This window comes from Polypterus senegalus, chromosome 9 (assembly GCF_016835505.1).
Source record: "Polypterus senegalus isolate Bchr_013 chromosome 9, ASM1683550v1, whole genome shotgun sequence".
Taxonomy (NCBI): domain Eukaryota; kingdom Metazoa; phylum Chordata; class Cladistia; order Polypteriformes; family Polypteridae; genus Polypterus; species Polypterus senegalus.
In genome coordinates, this window is record NC_053162.1 from 174,888,098 (window position 1) to 174,910,791 (window position 22,694).

The 22,694-nt window shown below is 40.8% G+C and overlaps 1 protein-coding gene across 4 annotated transcripts in view; it reads left to right on the top strand.

Annotated features, from left to right (window-relative positions):
• LOC120536025 (outer dense fiber protein 2-like) overlaps positions 1-18,846 on the top strand; it is a 29,618-nt gene extending 10,772 nt beyond the window's left edge. For 2 of the 4 annotated variants that reach the window (XM_039764315.1, XM_039764317.1), the window contains exons 7-19: positions 245-376; positions 675-749; positions 1,335-1,406; positions 1,941-2,057; positions 3,095-3,280; positions 4,282-4,412; positions 5,714-5,849; positions 7,336-7,446; positions 7,693-7,956; positions 8,818-8,918; positions 16,467-16,629; positions 18,060-18,185; positions 18,343-18,846. In XM_039764315.1, coding sequence (XP_039620249.1) covers positions 245-376; positions 675-749; positions 1,335-1,406; positions 1,941-2,057; positions 3,095-3,280; positions 4,282-4,412; positions 5,714-5,849; positions 7,336-7,446; positions 7,693-7,956; positions 8,818-8,918; positions 16,467-16,629; positions 18,060-18,185; positions 18,343-18,516 — 1,788 coding nt within the window. In that variant the 3' untranslated portion in view covers positions 18,517-18,846. The remainder of the gene's footprint in view (positions 1-244; positions 377-674; positions 750-1,334; positions 1,407-1,940; positions 2,058-3,094; positions 3,281-4,281; positions 4,413-5,713; positions 5,850-7,335; positions 7,447-7,692; positions 7,957-8,817; positions 8,919-16,466; positions 16,630-18,059; positions 18,186-18,342) is intronic. The other 2 variants (XM_039764318.1, XM_039764319.1) reach the window with 1 other exon arrangement.
• The last annotated feature ends 3,848 nt before the right edge of the window (positions 18,847-22,694 follow it).

Genomic DNA, 22,694 nt, shown 5'->3' on the forward strand with positions numbered 1-22,694 from the left:
ATGCACATTGAAATACTATTTTTAAGCAAAGTTTATTTTATGTTTACATAAAGTAAAAGCAAAGATATTTTAAGTGAATTAAGCAGATAGGCCTGGCGAGCTTTGTTGAGCCGAATAGCCTGTTCTCGTCTAGATTGTTCTAATGCACCAAATGTCTTTAGATTGCCAGGTATATATACATTTATTTTTTTAACCTGACTTTGAATAGAAATATGGAAAACTGTTTCTCTTTTTTGGGGCGCAGGAGAAGCGAATTTCTGGATCTGATGTGAATCTACTGTCTAGACAGAAAGATTTGCTGTTACAGAAGCTGGATACTTTTGAAACAACAAATCGAACTCTGAGAAACCTGCTGAGGGAGCAGCACAGTCTGGAGGTAGGTGATGCTGTTAAATACAAGGCATTAAATATCAGGATTTAGTACATGGATAATAGAAAATGGTAATCAAGCTTAAACATGGAGCCTGTTAGAAACATTTTGTTGCATGGCTGTGGAATTTTAGCCACATTCCTTGTGGGCTAAGTGAAAAACAATAAGTGCTTGTTTGTTGAAAAGTCCTGCAGAGTTACATTTGCTCCATTATACCATAGGAGCATGAAATAATATTTATGAAAATATAATATCTACTGTTTGTGACAGCCTGTTTTAAGTTGTTTCTTGTCTTGATTTACAGACTGATGCAATGAGGTTGACTGAGCAGAAGGAAGTCCTTTTGCAGAAGTTGACTGAGTCAGAAGCCGAGAATGCGGTGAGTGAAGTACATAGCCCTCATTTAAACAAAGCGATAACTCCTCAGTACAATAGAACAAGTATGGCAGGCAGTGTGGTGTAGTGGTTAAGGCTGTGGGCTTAGGACTTCAGACTCTGAGGTTGTTGCCAGCAGCAGGATTTGAACGCACATGTGACCATGAGCAAGTCATTTCACCTGCCTGTGAAACTGTAAAAACAAAAGTAATGGAACCAATCGTATCTTAGATCTTGTAAGATGCTTTGGAAAAAGGTGTCAGCCAAATAAGTAAATAACTAAAATGAGGATTCCACCTGCCATAATCTTGCAATAGGAAGTGTAGGAATTAACAAGTTACTGAAACAGTATAGTGCGGCAAAAACTGACAAAACCTATGAGGCCCACAGTTAGTACTGTTTGAAATTAATTGTCTTGTTTCCTATAATGTCAAAGTAACATACAATTTTTGACTTGTGTTGTCAGAACCAGTCCTTTATCAGACAATAAAACTATGCCAAAGCATTTGGCCCCATCTGCTTTTCACACTGCTGTCTCACTTTTTAAGTCATTTGAGTGCTTGTTTCTTTTTCTGTTCTAACTTTCTAGCGACTATTGGGAAAATTACAAGAGCGAGAAATGGAGGTTGGACAGCTTCTCCTACAAGTTGAGACTGAAAAGGTGAATTTTAAAAGAGGGTTTATTTATTTATATTCATGTATGTATGTATGTATGTACCATAGTGGATGTTAAAAAAAAATGTGAAATTTGTTTTAGCACAGAGTTGTAATATTTTTTAGTTTTAGTTTTGACACTCATTTTTTTTCTTTTTACAATCTCTTCTAACCTTTGTAGCTATGTGGATGAATAACATTGCAGGTGTCTTAAGTATTAATTTGCTTGTCTTTATATATCCATATGTTTAATTTGATATCTGTCTTTAGACGCAGCTTTGTATTTTGGTATGAACAGTTCATATTTTCCTCTTCACGTTTGCTCCTTTCTCCTCAATAACTAATAAAGCTGTACTTGTATTGTTAATCTAGTGAAGACACCAACATCAAATAAATAAGTCCTAGTGTTTCTGTTGATATTGTAATCCAGATACTGTATATTTTGCATCATTTGTCAGATATAGAAAAATGTAACCAGTATGGAATGGCTCTGTGTCATTCAAAGGTTTCAGTTACAGCATTGCATGCCTCTTTTCTATAGGACAATGCAAGAACAACAGCTGAGCTTTCCAAAGCCCTTGAGACCACAAGAGCTCACTTGCAGGGACAGCTACGTAGTAAGGAAGCTGAAGGAAACCGTCTGACTGTCCAGATCAGGGTAACTCTTCTTTCTGTGTTTAGCTATCGGAACCTTTGGTTAATAAAAATTTCCATGATGGTGTCATCTGATTGAAGCACCAGCTCAGCTAATTAGTCACATTTAAACGGTGACCTATAGAAGAATTTGACAATAACTGGGGGTTTGGGAATACCCCATGTTGGTACAGAGTGAGAAATCTTTACTTCACACCAGGAACCCATTGCTTATTCATTTACTACTCTTTAACTCTTTAAGGGCTAAAGTCGACTTTTGTCAAAATTTAGGAGTAGAGGACGGTAATCAGCTGTAAACTGCAAAAAACTGACCCTTACGTTTTAATTCGACTCTCTTTGCTAGAAGGAAAGTGGCATAGCTTTGTTGATTTAACCTTGATTCCCTATGCATGCATGAGTAGCGAAGAGCAAACAATCTCTAAAATAGCACCGACATTTGGCAAGACACCAACGCGAATGTGCAAAGCAAAATAATCCATATTCCATATTCCGTTTTACGTAATTTCGTTGAATAGGACTCTGACTTGTCGGAATCCGAGTTTGATGCAAGTGATCTGGAGATGGATATCAAAAACAAAAATGAGGTGCCAGCATCATCTGATCAGTCCCCAGCTGATCATAGTGCTGAACATTTTTGTGAAGCTGATGCGCCTACACAAATGTTTGCCTGGTAGAACCACCTCTTATGATGTCAAGAAGTACAAATCATATTGCATCACATTGCAACCACCGCCACCCACCTGCTGTGCTAAGACAGGCAAGCAGCGGGCCCACTGTGCATTCCTGCTGACAGTTGAGGTGCCCCCACACAGCCAATGCCGCCAAAGAGATGCTGAACATGCACCAACAGAAGCCACAGCACATAGCAACAGACATTTTATGTTGACGCCTGCTTGAAACCATTGCTTTGTGTGCTTGTGATTTTTCTCTGGAAAAAAAATGTTAAGAAATTGGTGAATGTATAAATTGATATAAAAGAGCATCAAGCAATTCTAGCACCCATTGTTTATTTTCTATGTTACATTATTTGTTATTGCATAGAACCTAGAGCGGACCATGGCCCAGCAACAAGGGGAGATGGATCATCTCTTGGAACAACTGAAGGAATTGAAAAGACAATGTGATACAGATAAAGAAGCACTGAAGAGGGCTACACGGGCACAGAAGCAGCGGGCTGAGCGTTGTGAAGACACAGTCGAACAGCTTAACACGCAGCTCATTGACAAGGTGATATTTTAGGTGGTAACCGCTACCAGTTTGAAAAATTCGAGGATTGAATCAGATTTCTAGTTTTGATTAAATGCAGACATAAGTTAGCATCTTTATTTATGTAAAAGAGAAAATGTAACATGACAAGTGATGTGTTAATCCAGCTGGATTTGGAAAAGCCATCTGGAGACCAGGCTAGCCAGGAGTTTACTCAATTTTGTGTTGAGAGAGGCCAGTTTAGAAAGGCAGGCCAGCATTGGGTCTTGATGGAAGAAGTTGGTGAGCCCACATTCTTGGGCAGCCAGGAATGGTTTGGCCAATTTCCTGATTAGCGCTCTGGGGTATGTAATTAGCACCTACATCTGCTTAAATGGAGCCTAAGCAGGATAGATAGGCAGCTGAGGGAGAGTAAGTCAGTGCAACGGAGAGGAGGCATTTCAGTCTGAGACCCCGTGAGAGACTGAATAATGGTGCTCAGAGGGTTGTCCCAGCTGAGCAGTCTATAAGTGGAGGGGAGGTTGGTAAAGCCTCCCAGGGATTCTATTGACACAAAGGGAGCATAAGAGAAGAGAGCGGACTGGGTCTATGCATCCTGGCAGGTGACAGCAACTCAGTTATCTGAAAAAGACCAGTTGGTGTGAGCTGGGGAGAGAGGGGAAGAGAGGAGCGTTGGACTGGTATGAGATTGTAACCCTATGCCCAGATGGTTTTACATTTTTACATGACCACTGGTTTTTAAGGAACATTTTTATTTGTTGAAGACTGCAGTTTATTTTTGATACACTGCTAATAACAGCACTATTGCACTATGCAGTGTACTCTTGCTGTGTAGGGGTCCTGATTGCCCAGCTTATCTTGGTCATGACTGCCGACAGTCCTGGGTTCAAAGACTTGATGGCAGCTGCACCCAACTTGGAACGTTGCAAATCTCCTTAACATATGAATTAGCTTTTCATATTTTATTTTTGCAGAAGAATTGTTTTAATTGCTTACATACATCATCTTTTATTCATATGCAGGAGTCGCAACTGGCAGACGCCTTAGCAGCAGCTGAGACCTGGAGGAGTCGGCACAGCCAGACAGTGAAGGAGAATAACCAGTTGGAGATGGAGATCACAGTCTTGAACAAGTCAGAGCAGAATTTATTCTGGTGATTTGTTGAGAGAGGCACATATTTTGTGTGGATGTCTTGTGGCCCTGCCTCATTATGGTCACAGATCAGGATCAATGTGAAAGTCCAAAAATATTCAACTTAAAATAATTTGTGCAGTTTTCAACACATCATATTTACAAACTTTCAATACTTGCCAAAACAGCTACAATATTGTGATTTCATTATTTTTTCATACTTTATTAAATCCATTTAAACTGCGCATATATATATATATATATATATATATATATAAATGCATGTATATATATATATATATATATATATATATATATATATATATATATATATATATATATATATATATATATATATATAAATGCATGTATAAATGTAGTATTTTTTTATATATATATATATATTACTACAACTCTTTTCAGTCATGCATAAAAATATTCAGAACTAACTTCCACATTTGAAATGGTCCCAATCAAAATATTTTCAACAGCAAAGCTAAATAGTTGAATTAGGGAGCACTTGCTTAAGTAAATTTACATGTATGCATTGCACTCCAGTACTATCTGAAAATGAACATAAGCACCAATGATTTTCAAAGGCACGTCATAATAGGGTGTTGTACTTGCTAAAGGGACAAACCGGAGTACGTAATGGGTATGGCAACAGATACCTGATTTTTGTTGCTTTCTTATGCAGAAAAAGGTATGTTGCCTCTTGATAAACCATAATGTAAGCATTTAAAGTACTTTTTTTTTTTTTCTGGTTCCCCTAGTAAATCCTCTCTTACTGTTGTCTGCTGCCCCATCAATATCATAACTGCATGAAATTACCTAATATTCACAGGATGGATGCAGAAACTCAATTTGGCAATGTAACTAATTTGAGCTTAAAATGAAATTGACCAACTGTTCTGATTTTAAGGAGCCACTTTTTACAAGTCCTGCTTGTAAAGTTCAAATCCCAACCTTAGAACTGTTTTTCTAGTGTCAACATGACCCTGTACCTTTCTGAGTGGATTTTTTCCGGTCACAGTATTATTTGAATTCTAAATTGGCCCGAATTGAATGATTGCAAGTCTGTGTTTTTAAGTGTGCACTGCAGTGGGCTGGCACATCATCCCGTGATGGTTCCCAACTTGTGCTTTGTGTAGTTGGAATAGAAAGTGGCTTCAAATAACCCCATTTTGAATAAATAAGTTAGGGTTAGGAACATGGATGGATGGATTTTATGTCAGTTTACAAAGAATAGGTTTGGGATTTTTGCATATCTACGTTACATTTTACCGTACATTACAATTGCAGCTCTTTCTTGGTTCTTTCTAGCCGGGTTGCCGATTTGACAGATCAGCTACACAATTTAGAGGACAAGGGGCGAGCAGAGAGGGAAGGTTTGCTGGATAGGCTGCACCGACTGACCTCCGAGAGCACCTCCTGCAAGTTGGAAAATGAACGGCTCAAGGTAACTTTTTTTAATTCAAATAGATTAACCTTGTAACTAGTGAATGGAACAGAAATTTCTTTGTGCACTTCATAGTGGTGAGATGCTAATTATGACAGATGGTTGTGGTTCTACATATGTAAAAATAAAGGTTATCCAAAACATAGCTAATTAAAACAAAATAACTGAACATGAAATATTTTGTTCTGTGATGCCAGGCTGACACTCGCCATCCTCTATTCACATGTACATTTAACTATGAATATGATTGTGTTTGATGCTACAGCCCCATTGGTGCCGTCCATCTACAGATGCCCTACTAAAGTTAACTTGTGTTTTAGCTGTCAATTCCTTAAAGAAGGAAATTGATGAGAATGAAAACCTGCCACCACAGGGTGTCTCCATACTGAACTTATGGAGCACTGGTGTATGTGTTAAAATGATATTGTATGTTGTGCTAATTAAGTCCTCTTGATGTAGGAAGAGATGTCATTTTCACAACGGCTGTGTTAATACACATTAAGTAAATTACACCGAGAGATAATGTTTTGAAATGAATGTGTCTGTTTATTTTTAGGTTTATTCTTGACTAGTCAAAGTATAAATAAATGGGGGAAAAGCTTTCTGTTGGAAATTTAACATGGATAAACACAACCCACGATGAGACATACACTTAGACAAAAGCAGCAAGACAATTAAATTTAATTTAAAATTAATACATATCCTGTGGACTTTAAGACTGCACCTTGGCCAGGAGAAAAACTCTGTTGTGCTAATCACAATGCCTTCTTATAGCTCTAGCGTACTCCTGTTGCCTGTAGTCCTGGCACTGGTTTTTGGGTTGCCCCAACTATTCTGACCCCTCTCTTTAATATGGCGCACTGTATATCCTGTATATGAAGTTGGACCAGTGGCAAAGCACATGCAAATTGTGAAAATTGATTCACCCATATTTGCATGACTTGCGAACAGACATCTGAACAGCTTATTTATTTTGATTGAAATTTGCTATTTATTATCAAATTGCTCAGCTGAAATTAAAACTATAAAAATAACAAAACATTTCTATTCAAATTTTGTGTATTTTAGTAACTATAAAAGATGGAAAAAGTCATTTTCTTGTGTATATACAGTCCAGTCATATCTTTGTTTTGTAGATTTTGCATAGTTTCTTATTTTAGATGTGTTAATTTGAATTGACCTAATCTGAGTGGAATGTGAGTTGTGCCAATGCTGGCTACTATGGAGGCCCTGACCTGGATTAAGAGAGTTCAGTAATGTAACCAGTCTCAAGTTCTGTACAATCGACTTGAAACTTTACCATGACAGTTCACTAATCTTTATGCATTTTTGATTCATAGTTGTGAGGTTTGCGGTTTGTTACAGGCTAAAACTGTTTTTATAGTCACACACATGCTGTTGAGTCCTCAGTTTTACTAAACACAGTCATGTTTTCTAAGACTTCCCCGCCTTCATTTCCAGATATTTTTATTTATTATTTTTGTAGGCCAGTATATCTGCAAATGAGGAGAAAATAAATATTTCCCAGACGGAGGTTCAGCAACTGAAGGCTTCAATCAAACAATATGAGAATCTGGTAGATAACTACAAATCACAGGTTTGTTACCATAAAAATAAAAACAAATGGAGGGAAAATATTTTCAAGTAATCATTTTTGGCTTATAATAGCCACGTTACTCCAAACTAAAACACTTGCAAGAACTATTTTACATTTGGTCAAGAAAGTTGTTGGAAGAATTGCTCTAATGAAGCAGCATTTTCAGGAATGTTGCTTTTCTGAGATTGTCCTAGTGTACCTCAGTTGGCCATTGGTTTTGATTTTTAAAGGTCTTGTTCCTCATAGATACTGAAGACTCGCACGGAGGCAGATGAGTACTGCCTGAAATTGGAAATGGCTGAACGAGAAAGTCAAAAGTTGCATGAGGAAGTGAACAAGGAAGTTGAGCTGGTCCGGAGGCAACTTCAAGGCCGTTTGACTGACCTCGAGCCCCTTCCAGAGCTCCTCAAGGCCACTGAGCTCAAGCTACAGGACTGTCAGGAGCAGGTGCAGAGTTACGAAAAGAAGACAGTTGAACAATCCACTATCCTCACCGAACTGCGGGTCAAGGTGAGGGCTTCCCGAGGCAAACTGGTCAGCAGACATGTGCCCAGCCTAGCACACAAGTGTTTTAAGTGGCTGATGCAGTGGAGATTTGAGTCAGGCAGCTGGTAGTGTTAGAACAGGGTGATGACATTCTTTGCCACAGGTATATCCAGAATCTTTACCAATGTGATATTTTTCTGATTGACTGGGTTAAGTAAGACATTGGACAAAAATAGCCATTCTTTTACACCACCTTTAACTTGGTTCTTCATACAAAATGAACTTAGCTATTGAACCTGTGATGTTTAGGGGGGTTCAAGAACCATTTATATCTGCCAGGCTGCATTTCAGCACCTGGCAGATGGAGAGCCTATTACCTTTTCTGTTAGTCCAATGCAACCTTTATTTTACCAATTGTTAGCTTTTGTCTTTTAGACAGTTTTATACATGACATGTAAGGTAGAGTACAGTTTATTTATAACAGCAAGATGACAGGAACCATGTGCATATACAGGATAAGTCAATATGTTGTGACCAACTTTAGCACTTTATTACAGATTAACAACAGTTGTGAAGGGGGCCTGAGTTGCCTCGAGAGCTTGCTTACTGTAATCTTATTAGTCAGTCAATAAAAGGTGCCATTTTTCTTGACTTCTCACTACATTCATAATGGCTAACATGATACAACACACTAGTACTTAAGTAGTTGTATTAAATACTGGGGGGAGTACACAGAGGATTACAAAAAGTAATCTGATTTGTTCTTTCTTTTACCTTGCACCCCCAACGGACCCCAAGTTTTAGCTGAATATCATATTAATTCTGGAAAGGTTCAGTATCAGAATTCATTTATTGCAGCTGGCCTTAGCTATTCTCTTTCTGCAGGTAGAACAGCAGGGCAGCCAAGTAGAGAGTGTTCGAGAGAAGAATGTCACACTTGTGGAGGAGAACAAACTTCTGCATCAAAAAATAGATATTCTGGAGAGGTAAGTGGTACAGCTGTACTTCTAGTGCAGTCCCAACATCATAGACGTTTTGCTGCAGGGCCACTAACTTCATCATTCTGGTAAGGTAAGATGGCTCAGTCATTAAATAATAAAGAGCCATCTGTTTGAGCCCTTGTATAACCTTACAACCATCAAATGCCTCTGTGCCAAATATATTTATGTTTGCAGTTTTTTAAGGTACTATTGAGGAGATTATTTTGTCTAATTTTTAGGCAAGCATCTTAACGATATGAAAAGCAAGCATGTTGATTTCAATGCAAAATACAAGGCAGAGGAATGGAAGACGGTATAGGTTAACATTGGTGTTCATAAAGAACATTCGTATTTTGTCAGTGTGGGGTGTAATGGCTATAATTGTCCAACCGAGAATCGTACTTTTATTTTTACAAAAAAGCTTTAGGTATATATCATTTTAACAATGCATACAATTTTATTAGGAGCATAGTCAGGGGTTGGCTTTGAACCCGCAGACCTAAAGCCTCTTTTTTTTTTTTTTCTTCTTTTTTTCTTCCACTAATTTCCTCTGATTTAACATTTTTAGTAACGTTTATTGTGCCATATGTTTTGTTGAGGGATGAGTGGAACTCGCCAAGTTAGTCACTAGGCTGGTCTACTCTTCCACACAAAAAGACGCACATGCACCGACCCTATTCACACAGGTACATGAGTGATGCCTTCAATGCCTATCGCTCCTCAGCATTCTGTCCAGGGACTCGATATCTTCTGTGTGAATGACATACTGGTGTCCACGGATATAGCACAGACCTAAATGCTACTTTGGTTCCGAAGGATATCCTAGACACATGAAGGCTGATACACCCATTGGTTATACAGTAATCCTTCCTCGATCGCGGGGGTTGCGTTCCAGAACCCCCCGCGATAGGTGAAAATCCGCGAAGTAGAAACCATATGTTTGTATGGTTATTTTTATATAGATAGATATTTTAAGCCCTTAGAAACTCTCCCACACTGTTTAAACTGTGCTCCATGACAAGACAGAGATGATAGTTCTTTATCACAATTAAAAGAATGCAAACATATCTTCCTCTTCAAAGGAGTGCCGTCAGGAGCAGAGAATGTGAGAGAGAGAAAAGCAAACAATCAACAATCAATACGAGCTGTTAGAGCTTTGAAGTGTGCTAAGCACCACACGGGAAGCATATCGTATGTCATTGAGGAGTTTTATTTAATACGTAATCCGTGTTCTGATTGGGTAGCTTCTCAGCCATCCGCCAATAGCGTCACTTGTATGAAATCAACTGGGCAAACAAACTGAGGAAGCATGTACCATAAATTAAAAGACCCATTGTCCGCAGAAATCCGCGAACCAGCGAAAAATCCGTGATATATATATATTTAGATATGCTTACATTTAAAATCCGCAATGGAGTGACCCCGCGAAAGTTGAAGCGCGATATAGCGAGGGATCACTGTAAGCCATTTATCAGTCAACCATGTTTTATTTCTACCACACTGTTCTTCACGTTAGCAGGTCAGCCTGCCAACCCTCTAATAAAAGAAAGTAGCAGTCTTCCCTACACCAGGTGTCCTGTATTTACCTTATTACTTGAGCCGCTCTAGATATAATTGCAAAGTATGGAAATTTAAAAGCACTGTGCTACTTAATAAAATAATACCAGCTGAAGGGAAAACAATACAAAATATGAATAGCAAAGTCTGGATGTATATAGACTTAGAAAGCTTATTGATATTGAGTAACAATGTCAAAAAAGGGTGTTGTCCTGGGCGGCTCTTAGATTTAATATTCGGGCTGATGCATGAGTTGCAATCTCTTTAAATCCTGACGAAATGGTGTTTCTTTCTTTGATGTATTGTGTGTCTCTGACATCGCTCTCAGACAGGACGTTATTTATATCTGAAATTCATATGATGTTCTGAACCTTGTGATATTGCACATTGGATTATTGGCTAGCTAGCCTGGTGATTTAAATTGCCCTGCTTAAAATTTTCTATCCTTGTACTTTTATTTGTGTGATCTTGTGCTGTATCCAGTTCTTTTATTATTAATTTACAAGTTCTTTGATTAGCTTAAACAAAGAGTACAATATGAACAAAGAATGTACTTATGTAGTTTAATTAACAAGAACGAAAGAATACACAAATGTATTTGGGATTTAAATTGCCTTTTAAAGGCCCCTTAAAGTTAATTAAGGTCCGTTTGAACAAGAATTTGCTACAACAGCAGATTGCAGCTTTTTGTTATAGATTTAATATAGTATCTGTAGTTCAAAAATTGATTTTACCTTTACAGCACACCGTGCCTTTTTAGCCCTTAATTTTGTTCCTCAGTATAAAACGTTAACACACTTGTGTTTTACTGTTCAATTGTTTTGTTTTTGTTTTGTTTTTTTCTCCATAGTCCTCCCCTGCTCTTTGTGTGAGTAGTAGTGTTTTCCTTTTAGTGTGCATATATCGTGTTTTTTCTCAAATGCATCATAGATTTAGATTATAAATTAAATCAAAAGCAGTGTGTGAAAACCCTGCAGTCAGCTGGATTCAGCTTTCTTTATAATGTTGGAAAAAATATGCTCTGTCTCCATTCAGTATAGGAAAAGTATACTCCGATAATGGATGGATGGACAGACATGCATATTCAGTACTTACATGTTTCAGTCATTGTTAATCTTAATATTTAGAGTATTAAATCCCAGCTCTCGCTATATTATTGGTAACTACAAGAGCGTATATGCTGCTTCATTTACATTTAGTTATTTGGCTGAAGCCTTTATCCAAGGCAACTTACAACATTTATGATACAATTGGTTACATTTCCTTTTTTGATTTTCCCAATTGGAGCACAGGCAGGTCAGGTGACTTGCTCATGGTCACACTGTGTCAGTAGCGGGATTTGAACCCACAGCCTTAGGGTGGTTTGAGCAGTTTGTCAGTATTGATTTCCACTGTTATACCTGACAGGCATGGAATGAAAAAGAATGGCACATTATAGCAGAAAGCTGTCTACCAGTTTTCACAATTACACAGGCACTCTCTATCACACAGTGCCTTTCACATCTATTTATTTATCTATCTATTATATAGTCAGTCAGTTAGTCAGTCATTATCTAACCAGCTATAACCTAAAACAGGGTGACCGGGGGTCTGCTGGAGCCAATCCCAGCCAGCACAGGGTGCAAGGCAGGAACAAATCCTGGGCAGGGTGCCAGCCCGCCGCAGGGCACACACACCCACACACACTAGGGACAATTTAGAATCGCCAGTGCACCTAACCTACATGTTTTTGGACTGTGCAGACACGGGGAGAACATGCAAACTCCACGCAGGGAGAACCCAGGAAGCGAACCCACGCCTTCTTACTGTGAGGCAGCATTGCTACCACTGCGCCACCGTGCTGCTTCTATTATATAGTCCCATTCACTTTTCATCCATCCACACACCCACACCCATCTTCATACTTGCCCTTTTGAATGTTGACATCTCCAGCCTTTTTTCATACAATTAACAAAGGAAATTCGGCATTGTGTGTTTTTTCTTCAGTGGATTCTCCATGATTGACAGGAGCCTGCTCAGCGCCCGTCACTCTGCCACAGATATCAAACTGTCCAGCTCCGTGCCTACAATAGAGCCTGCCTTCCTCACCAGTTTGTCCAGGCATGAGATGTCCCTCTTCTTTATGCTACCTCCCCAGCACACCACCACGTAGAAGAGGGCGCTTGCCACAACTGTCTGATAGAACTCGGTCAGATGTTGGACACCAGCCTTTTAAGGAAGTATTGTCAGCTCAGTCCTCTCTTGCACAGAGCATCAGTATTGGCAGTCCAGTCCAGTTTATCATAAAGCTGCACTCCCAGGTATTTATAGATCTGCACCCACTGAACACCGTCACCTCTGATGATCACGGGGTCCATGAGGGGCCTGGTCGTCCTAAAATCCTAAGCTCCTTGGTTTTGCTGGTGTTCAGTTTTAGGTGGTTTGAGTCGCACCATTTAACAAAGTTCTTGATTAGGTTTCTGTACTCCTCCTCCTGCCCACTCCTGATGCAGCCCACGATAGCAGTGTCGTCACCGAACTTTTGCACGTGGCAGGACTCCAAGTTGTATTGGAAGTCCGATGTATATAGGCTGAACAGGACCAGAGAAAGCACAGTCCCCTGCAGTGCTCCTGTGTTGCTGACCACAATGTCAGACCTGAAGTCCCTGAGACACACATACTGAGGTCTGTCTGTACGATAGTCCACGATTCCATGCCACCAGGTATGAATCTACTCCCATCTCTGTCAGCTTGTCCCTAAGGAGCAGAGGTTGGATGGTATTGAAAGCAGAAGTCCAGAAACATAATTCTTACAGCACCACTGCCTCTGTCCAAGTGGGAGAGGGATCGGTGTAACATATAGATGATGGCATCCTCCTCTCCCACCTTCTCCTGGTATGCGAACTGCAAAGGTTCGAGGGCGTGGTGGACCTGTGGCCTCAGGTGGTGAAGCAGCAGCCGCTCCATGGTCTTCATCACATGTGACATCAGGGCGCGACAGGCCTGAAGTCATTCGGCTCACCAGGATGTAATACCTTTGGGACTGGGGTGATGCAAGATGTTTTCCAAAGCCTCGGGACTCTCCCCTGTTCCAGGCTCAGATTGAAGATGCGCTGTAGAGGACTCCCCGGTTCTTGCACACAGGTCTTCAATAGTCGTGGCAGTACTCCATCTGGACCCACTGCTTTGCTGGCACAGAGTCTCCTCAGCTCTCTGATTACCTGGGCTGTTGTAATTGTGGGTGGAGGGAAACTGTCTCCTATGCTGGTATCAGCAGAGGGATGGGTGGAGGATGCAGTACTCTGAGGTGAGAGTGGGTTAGGGTGGTCAAACCTGTTAAAGTTGTTCATCAGGTTTGCTTTCTCCATATCTCTCTCGATGGAGGCACCCCGCTTTGAGCTGCAGCCAGTGATGATCTTCATCCCATCCCACACTTCCTTCATGCTTTTATTCTGCAATTTTTGCACCAGTTTTCACCTGTACTACTCCTTCACTGCCCTGAACTGGGCTCAGAGTTCCTTCTGCACGCTCTTGAGCTCATGCTGATCACCGCATTTAAAAGCTTTTTTCTTCTGGTTCAAAAGGCCCTTGATGTCACTTGTAATCCATGGCTTGTGGTTAGCATAGCAGCGTACTGTTCTTACTCGAACTACAATGTCCATACAGAAGTTGATGTAGTCAGTAGTGCAATCAACAACCTCCTCAATGTTCTCACTATGTGGCCCCTGCAGGATATTCTAGTCTGTAGTTTCAAAGCAGTCTCTCAGATCCTGCTCTGCCTCAGGGGACCACTTCCTGAATAAGCATTTGGTTGTAGGTAGCTCCCTCACTCTTGGTTTGTAGTGAGGCTGAAGCAGACACAGGTTATGATCTGCTTTCCCAAGCGCAGGCAGCAAGGTGGCGCTGTATGCATCCTTCACGTTTGCATACAGTAGGTCAATAATCCTATTGCCCCGGGTGTTACAATCCACATACTGGGAGAAGGCATGAATAATATAAGTGAATGGAGAGGAAATCTTTAACTGAAAAGTTTGATGTGAGTGGAGGATGGATGGAAGGCAACGCGGCAGATGGACTTTGAGACTAACGCACTGACTGACTCAAACAGAAACATTATTTAGGAGAGCAGGTAGGCAATATCATCCAGAATTCCATCCATCCATTATCCAAACCGCTATATCCTAACTACAGGGTCACGGGGGGTCTGCTGGAGCCAATCCCAGCCAACACAGGGCGCAAGGCAGGAAACAAACCCCGGGCAGGGCGCCAGCCCACCGCAGTCATCCAGAATTCAACTGGTGTAAATGGTATCCCATTACCAAAAGGAATTGTGTAATTCTGTAATTGGAATTTATTTTCAGTTACTGAGGAGTGAAAGTATGGAAAAAGGCAACAGTGCATCTCTGAAGAACAGCTAACTAACTCTGAGCTTGAAGGAGCCAAAGGCAGTAATGTTGTATTCACATGCTCTTTGACTATTCGGAGCACTGAGCTGTGATTTTTCAACTTTTCACATCGCTGCATTCATGTGGTTTTCGGGTTGGACTTTTCAGAAAACGCAATGTCACAGGTGATTTGTTACTTGGGCTGCAAAAATAAAAAGTTTGTAGTGCGTTCACGTAGAATTTCCAATTTGGATTTCCCGTCTGTCCAAGAGAGCACGTGAATGCAGAGTAAGACTGCTGCTCATTTCTCTCTGTGAGTAGCTGATTTTCAGTAGGTTGTCATCTCCCTGGCAGAGAATGTTTGTTTACAGTCATTCTTTTTTGCCATGTATTGCTTTGTATGTATGGTATAACCTTGTGTTACTTGTGTGGTACTTTTCTGAATTTGTTTATTTGTTGTGTTTGCTTGATGTTGGAGTGCATTTTGCTATCTTGGCTCTAAAGCTGGGCCTGCCATTGACCTTTATTCTGGATGTCCCTTTATAATGAATTGTAGCCATTTATGGGAAGGTTATGTGAATTTGCACAGTGCCTGACTGAAGGAGTGTTACACCTTAACTAACAAATACCTCCACCCAAGGAAAAGGTATATCCACTTAAAGGCAAGGCCCGGTTAGCATGATACATTGGCCAGTGGGGTTATGAGTGAACTGTTCAATAACTTAAAGCTCTCGGGTTCTCAGACTCGGTCCCGGAGACCCACTGTGGCTTCAGGTTTTTGTTTCAACCAGATTCATAATCAGTAACAGCTGATAACGCTGATCTCATTTAATTAGCTAATATTTTCTGTTCTCTTATTCTACATTCAGAAAAGCACAGCAACATGATTTTTACATTTTTTTACATTTATAAGACATTTAGAAATATTTCTATTTTGCGATAATTTTGAATGCTTAACTCTCTTTTGTGATTTCATTATATTTTGCCCTTTCTCAGTGCAGTTTGCCCCCTTCGTTGTATCTTAATAATGACAATTAAAAACGAACAGCGCAGACACCCAGGCACACAATATCATGAAAGGCTACAAGTACTTTAGCATCAGATCCACAAATTAGTAAATAAAGGATTAATTAAACAATTAGAACACCTTGAAAAGTAGAATGAAAATCAAGATGAAAAAAGTTAAAAAGAAAAGAAATACATTATTCCCATATAACTACTTAGTATATTTCAATATTTTTTTAACCAAACATAGTTTTTCTTTGTTGTTTCCAAAACAGGGAATCTGGGAAATAACAGTTCACTTAATTAGCCCAGGAATCCAATTAAAAACAAAAGCTGGTTGGAACAAAAACCTGCAGCCACAGGGGTCCTCAGGACCGAGTTTGAGAACCACTGACTTCACCCCTGCCTAGACATTCTTTCTACCCTCACACGTGTAAAATTAATACAGTATTTAGATTTTGTCTTGCAGAAACATTAATGAAGCTCATCACTGGACTTCAAATTACCTGCTAACCCCCATCAGTCGGCTGTAAACTTGTTGCATACAATAAAAATGTAACAGGTGAATTTTCATGAATGGTCTTGTCCTGTCTTGTGCTCAGTCACTGTTACTATTTTTTTCTTGCAGGAAGCTCGATGATGCAAATGAGCAAAATAGAGAGCTGGTTCAGGTGATAGCAAAGAGAGAGGAAACCATTCATAACAACCAGCTGCGATTAGAAGAGAAGTCCCGGGAGTGCAGCCTTCTAACGCGGCAAACGGATAATGCCATTGAAGATGCCCGGCGTCAGGTACATGTTCATTCTAACAGGGACCAGAAGATAAATGCTGTTGACACAGACAGGTCCTGAGCAGCTTCTTCATATTACACCCTCAGTTATGTACAGATGACTCCTAATGTCTAGACTGAAATTCTTTATAAATTGATTGATTGATTCTGTGATTTAAATGTGAGGTTATTTTCTTTGTAGCTGTTCACTTCCTAACACAACATCCATCCATCCATTTTCCAACCCGCTGAATCCAAACACAGGGTCACGGGGGTCTGCTGGAGCCAATCCCAGCCAACAGAGGGCACAAGGCAGGAACCAATCCAGGGCAGGGTGCCAACCCACTGCAAGACACACACAAACACACCCACACACAAAGGCCAATTTAGAATCACCAGTCCACCAAACCTGCATGTCTTTGGACTGTGGAAGAAACAGGAGCGCCAGGAGGAAACCCACACAGACACTGGGAGAACATGCAAACTAAACTCCACGCAGGGAGGACCCGGGAAGCGAACCTGGGTCTCCTAACTGCGAGGCAGCAGCGCTATCACTGCGCCACCATTCCGCCCCTAACACAACATCTTGGAATAAATTTTAAATTAGTTAAAACATCCTAAATTTCAATTATTCAGGATGAATCTTTGTGCTTTACTTAAACTGCTCATTAATTTGAGAAAATGTAAAAAACCCAGTTAAACATTCCATAATTCCTTACTGCTTCCTAGCACTTTTTACCTTTTGTCATGTCCTTCGGGTCAATTTTTTAATCAGCATTAACTTTCCTGGATTATCTGATGAATTTTCAATAGTTTGTTCATAACTCACATAAACCTCCTAACTGCCATCTGTTTAGCCTGGAATTGTTTTTAATAAACTGCCCCAACTTGACAAAAAGCAACACAATTTGAAAACAGCCATGTCTATGAGGTCAGTTTTGACCCCCCACATTTCTAGATTTTTATGAGATTATGTAAAAGCTACAGTGCAGGCCCCTCTTCAGAGCAAGTGAATTTATGTCAATTTCACCTTGGGGATTAATAAAGTATCCTTTTACTTTTACATCAATGTTTCTGTCTATCTGCGTGTTGTTGAGTGTGTTCACATCTGTCAATTTCCTCTTTGTGTAGATCTACATAGATTTTACTCTCCAAATAAAATCTTTTAAATACTGTAATTGTTTAATTTGAGCAAATAATAAAATTGTATACCTGAGCTCATATCTCCATTTTATAACCTACTTATCCTGTTGAATGTCACAGGGGATTTTGCTGCCTTTCCCAGTAGCATTGGGTGCAAGGTAGGAATCAACAGTAGATATGGTGCCAGTCTAAACGATTTTAAATTTGACTTTGTCAATATATAAAGGGGAAAAGAACAGTTTTTAAAAACAAATAATGTCAGTCTGTGATAGCTGTTGTGAAGTGTTTGTTCTCTTACTCTTTCCTTAGATGGATCAAACAAGAGAGCGAGCTTTATCAAAGGAACATTCAACACAAGCCAAGATTCTGGACCTAGAAGCCCAGCTGAGCCGCACCAAAACAGAGATCAATCAACTGCGACGATCCAAAGAAGATGTAAGAGGATCTATGTGGCTGTTTTAGTTTTTTTAGACACCATGTGTTCGATGTATACAATCTCTATTTCCTCAGCCGTCTTCCGTCAATGTATTTATGCATTTATGTATTTTTTCTCATATTTGTCACTTCCCTCTTCTCTACACTCACCTTGTAGGCCGAGCGTCGCTTCCAAAGCAAATTGCAAGATCTGAGAGATCGTCTGGAGCAGACGGACAGCACCAACCGTAGTCTACAGAACTATGTGCACTTCCTCAAGGCGTCCTACGCGAATGTTTTTGGAGATTGTCCCCTCACTAGCTCTACACTGCGTCCTCCTTCCCCCATCTGAGTAATATGCCATGCAAGTCTTCCTCCCCCCTCGTTTTTTTCTCTCCTAAGAACTCCCGGTCTTGGTGCAGTGACTCTTATTCACAAGCGGTTGACATTTTGTTTCTGTTCATTTATCCGGTTTACTCCAACCGAACTTGCCTGTCTTCTGTCATCATAACCCCCAGATCTCTAAATTTTAGAGTTGAATGGCTGCTGGGATGCCAAATGGCTTTTTCTGTTGGTTGTCTTGCTGTCACTACTTTTGTGATGAAATTGGGTCGGTCTGACTCGACAAATATTTAAATTCCTTGGTATCTGCTAATCAGTGACACCAATATTTTTTTTTTTTTAACACTTCACTCAAGTCATCCTGGGAATTTATCATGTTCCTTCTGTCTAATCTTTTCTCTTCTATACCTTATTGATTTTGTAAAGGTTTGTAAAATGTAATCAGGTTAATGTGGTGTTCATAGAGTGCTCTTCCCAAGATGGAGGCGAGAAAGTGCTGTGTTGTTCATGTAAGGCCGATTCCTACCGTTGTGTTAATTGTCCTCCCAATTAATTTTGAGCATGCAGTTTCATGATTCCTTGCTGAAACGGTTTCTGTGTCCTGTCCCATAAATCATAGTGCAATCGGAAAAGGCAGTCAGCTCATTGTGCTGGCTTCTTGAGTATTTTATGGTATTGTGTTTTATAAGCATTTGAAATATATATATTTATATACATATTTTTTATAAGTATAATGGTTTGTATTGTATATAAATTATTTGTGAGGGAAATATAATGCTTTTCACAAGTTACAGGCTAATAAAGTCTACCCTTTCAAAAGCTGCCCTCTCTGACACTAGCCGTTAATCTGATGGGGTGGATTTTGTTTGCCTCGCTTCTCACCATTACTAGTTGCTAATTTTTAGCACTCTAATAACAAGTATTTAATTTCATTCAATTCATTTTATTTTTGTATAGTGCTTTTCACTTTTGCAGGAATAGAGAGCTGTAACAAGATCACAGCTAGATATAGATACAAACTTTATAGATGAGGGGCTCTGCTGCCTTGTAGTAAGGAGACCAGGGTTCACGTATCGGGTTCTCCGTGTCCGTGTGGGTTTCCTGTGGGTGCTCCAAGGCAGCAGACCAGGGTTCACGTATCGGGTTCTCCGTGTCCGTGTGGGTTTCCTGTGGGTGCTCCAGATTCTTCGCACAATCTAAAGACCTGCAGGTTGGATAAACTGGCAACACTAAATGTGTTTGTGTTTGCCCGGCAATAGACTGGCGTCCTGTTCGGGGTTTGTTCCTGCTTTTGCCCCTCTGTGCTACCTGGGGTAGGTCCTGGCACACACGACCCTGGTCTGCATTGCGGGTTACAAAATGACATGACTGATGACTAATTACAGTTAAAGAATCACCTCCATTGAAAATATTCATGTTTTATTTACTTGATGCATTTCATGACATCCAAGTGAAAGATAACAGCAACAGTGCAGAAAAATAATCACTGAGAATGATGAAGAATCACCTCCTTCTAAACCCAGTCCGGTGTTGACTACTCATCTTCTCATTGCACACCAAGCTAATTGGCTTCCACCAGTGGTCAGCTGTAATCATTCTGAGTCATTCTGCTATTCCGGGAGCATCCCAGTACTTGGAAGTGCAACTCAAAGCAAACCATCAACTATGGTGGCCAAGCACCGTCAAAAGTTCTCCAGGATAAAGTTGTAGAGAGGCACAAGTGAGGAGATGGATACAAAGAAAATCTCAAAGGCTTTATCAATCGCTAGGGACACACAGTAAAGTCCACAATCAAGAAGTGGAAAGTGTTTGGTACTACTAGGACCCTCTCCAGATCAGGCCGTCCCTTCAAACTGGATGGAAGAGCAGGGAGGAAACTGGTCAGGGAGGCTACTAAGAGGCCAATGGCAACTTTGAAGGAGTTACAGGAATAAAAGAGTGGTCACTGTGTGTGTGTGACAACAATGTTGCTTGTATTGGAGGGCTGCATAAAAAACCCACTGCTTAAGAAAGGTCACATTAAGTCTCACTTGAGCTTTGCCAAAATGCACCTTGATGATCCTGAGGCCAAATGGAAAATGTTATGTTTAGATGAGACCAAAATCAAACTGTTTGGCCCCAGGCCCGACATCGCCCAACTCTGGCTAGGACTAAAGCCAGTATCACCAGTACACAACTGGGGATGTCAGACTCAATGACTGCGATTGCAGATCTCATAGCCTAAAGATGTCCAAACGTTTAAATGACAAGAAATGGCTGGGGATGTCAAATTACCCAAATGTGTGATGACCTTGTAGCAGCAACCACAAGTGTCCCCATTTTTGTGATAGCCAATAATGTGCTGCCTCATGGAGCAGGTGCTGCACAAAGGGTTTATGGGTATGGAGGGTTCAGCTGCAATCTCCCACCTCTTTTTTCCATTCTCTCTCTCTCATGATAAATAAACCACGAGACATCAGTAAGATGAACTTCTCTTCTGCTTGTGTGTTCCTTGTTCCTCATCGTTGCGCTCTGTGCCCTCTACTTCCAGATGAGCATTCATGGCCTGTCAGCTGCCACACACACAGTGGTGCCCCCACAGCACTAAAGACCCGGTCAAACCTGTTTAAGGGGCGAATTGCTGGCCATGTCCGACTAGATGACGGGGGGGCCGCCAACTTGCTAAGATTTTGTAAATGAAGGCTTTGAAAAATCCCTGGAAACGTCTGATGGGACATGGCTTTTACTTTTAATGTCAGACTGACTCAAGGATTTTGAGGTGACGGACATACCATCTGGTTGAGAATACCTGTTTGAGGTAAAAGAAAAAAAAATTGGGCTCAATCAGATGCCTCCCTGATGGTACCGTGTGTTGGACAAAATTGGGCCCCTATGTCTCAAAAGTGAGGGGGCCATCAATTGTTATCAAATCATCACCAGCTCCCAATGTGGAAATGAAGCCCCTTCTGCAGAGAATCTCCACTGTTGCCTGCAGACATTCGTCCACATGCCGCTGTCGGGCCCTTCTCCGGACAAACCGTCCTTTAGCTGGTGCACAAATTGCAGATGTTGACTCCTGAGCCCGGAGCACCTGCACCCCGGTGCTTGTGTTTTCTGGCTACACTGTTTGGCTTTACTGCCACCTCAGTAAGTGAATGGCTTTTTTGGCACAACTGTTTCCCCAAAGACCACTTCTGATAAGACTTCTTCGTACAGTAGACGAGGGTAGCAGGGTCCCAGTTTTGTTCCGCCAGTTCTGGACCGATAGCGGGTGCTGGTGTGTTGAAACACCAGAAACACCCAGCTCAAAGATGGCACTCGGCGACCTCAGGATGTGCAGGCCAAATCGAGCTTGACTGTGTGATATACACATGGCCTCGATTCAAATGAAATGAGTGCCCAGCGATTGAGCTGTCTTTACTTTTATTTACAGTTCTTATCGAGAGTTCACCCCTTTCTGACTCCCAGCTTCCCGTCACTTTCATCCTGCCACTAATTAGTTCCACCAATACTTCCCAGCCTTAAAGCCTAATGGGCGCTGCACCCTATCTCACCCATCATGGCCACTTGACAGGCCCTCTCTCCACCTTGAACCCGTCCAATTCCTGCCACCATTATCTTTGGTCGCCAGCTCAGGGGGCACTGGGCAGTGGGGGTTCTGCCCGTCGGCCTCTCTTTACATACCTGACCTTCACTCATGAAATATTTTTGATTTCCAGCTTACTAAGAAAAAAGAAAAAAAAACAATCTTTTTTGAGATTTAACCCTTTCTATACCAACATGCACTAAGCTATAATGCCTTTTTTCATATATGCTCATGATTCCCTTTGAGTATCATCAACTTTAAGAATATACTTTTCTATACCGGGCAGTAAGCTTAATGTATTTCTTGTTTGCTGCACTTGGTTTCTACTGCTGTGTTTCATGCCCTCATTCTTACATTTATTTTATTCAAAGTGACTTACAAATGAGGTCAACATAATCAGGTAACTTCAGTCTAGGGACTGTTTTTGAACAAGAATAGAGCCCACTTTATTGTGCTTCTGCAGAAGAGTTTAGATAAAGAGCGGAGAGGTGGCTCTCAGGCTAAGAAGTAGTGCTGGTATCTGGAAGGTGGCTGGTTCAAATCCCGTTACTGCCAAAAGAGATCCTACTCTGCTAGGACCTTAACCTGTAATTGCTCCAAGGATGCTGTACAATGGCTGACCA